Here is a 608-nt window from a genome sequence, read left to right as displayed (position 1 = left end):
GCTCTGGTAGAACAGAACGTGTATCATGGTGGTAAGTGCAAAAAGTGAACGATGCAGGTATATACCAGTGCAATTACAGTGCAAAACACCTATACAAGAATGAATGTCTGAAGTATTATTATTATTATGCTGTTGCTGTTGCGCTGTTGTCTCTGCTGCTGTTGCCACACTGCACATTTCCCTGGTTTTAGGGTTAATAAAGCATTATCTGATCTGATCTGATCTGATCTGATCTACCCCATTCAGGTCTCACCATGAAACAGCACAGCGAGCTCTGAAGACTGTTTCCTGAAGCCGAACCTAAAGAATCTACTTTAAATTATTACATGAAAGCAACCTGTATCAGAGAAAGAAAGTATCCTACATCATCCAATACACCAAAAAAGTATTTTATAGCCTTATGTTTTAATACGCTGTATAACTTTGTATTTGTTTTTATTTCACATTGAGCCTAAATGCAGCATGTACTGTATGTGTTTCCCATGTAGCTCATTGCCATCACTTTTTACAGACTTCAAGAAGTATTTGTTCAAAGGCCAATGTGTGTAAATGATATATTTTTGTGTAATAAACTAAGTATAATTAATAACAGCCTCAACACACATCTC

General features: G+C 36.5%; 1 protein-coding gene across 1 annotated transcript in view; it reads left to right on the top strand.

Annotated features, from left to right (window-relative positions):
• Positions 1–292, top strand: part of irx1b (iroquois homeobox 1b) — a 4,951-nt gene extending 4,659 nt beyond the window's left edge. Inside the window, exon 4 of the mRNA XM_060904043.1 lies at positions 247–292. Within this exon, the coding sequence (XP_060760026.1) occupies positions 247–292 (46 nt within the window). The remainder of the gene's footprint in view (positions 1–246) is intronic.
• The last annotated feature ends 316 nt before the right edge of the window (positions 293–608 follow it).

This window comes from Neoarius graeffei, chromosome 22 (genome assembly GCF_027579695.1).
Source record: "Neoarius graeffei isolate fNeoGra1 chromosome 22, fNeoGra1.pri, whole genome shotgun sequence".
Classification (NCBI taxonomy): domain Eukaryota; kingdom Metazoa; phylum Chordata; class Actinopteri; order Siluriformes; family Ariidae; genus Neoarius; species Neoarius graeffei.
This window is presented reverse-complemented; position numbering and strand designations above follow the sequence as displayed.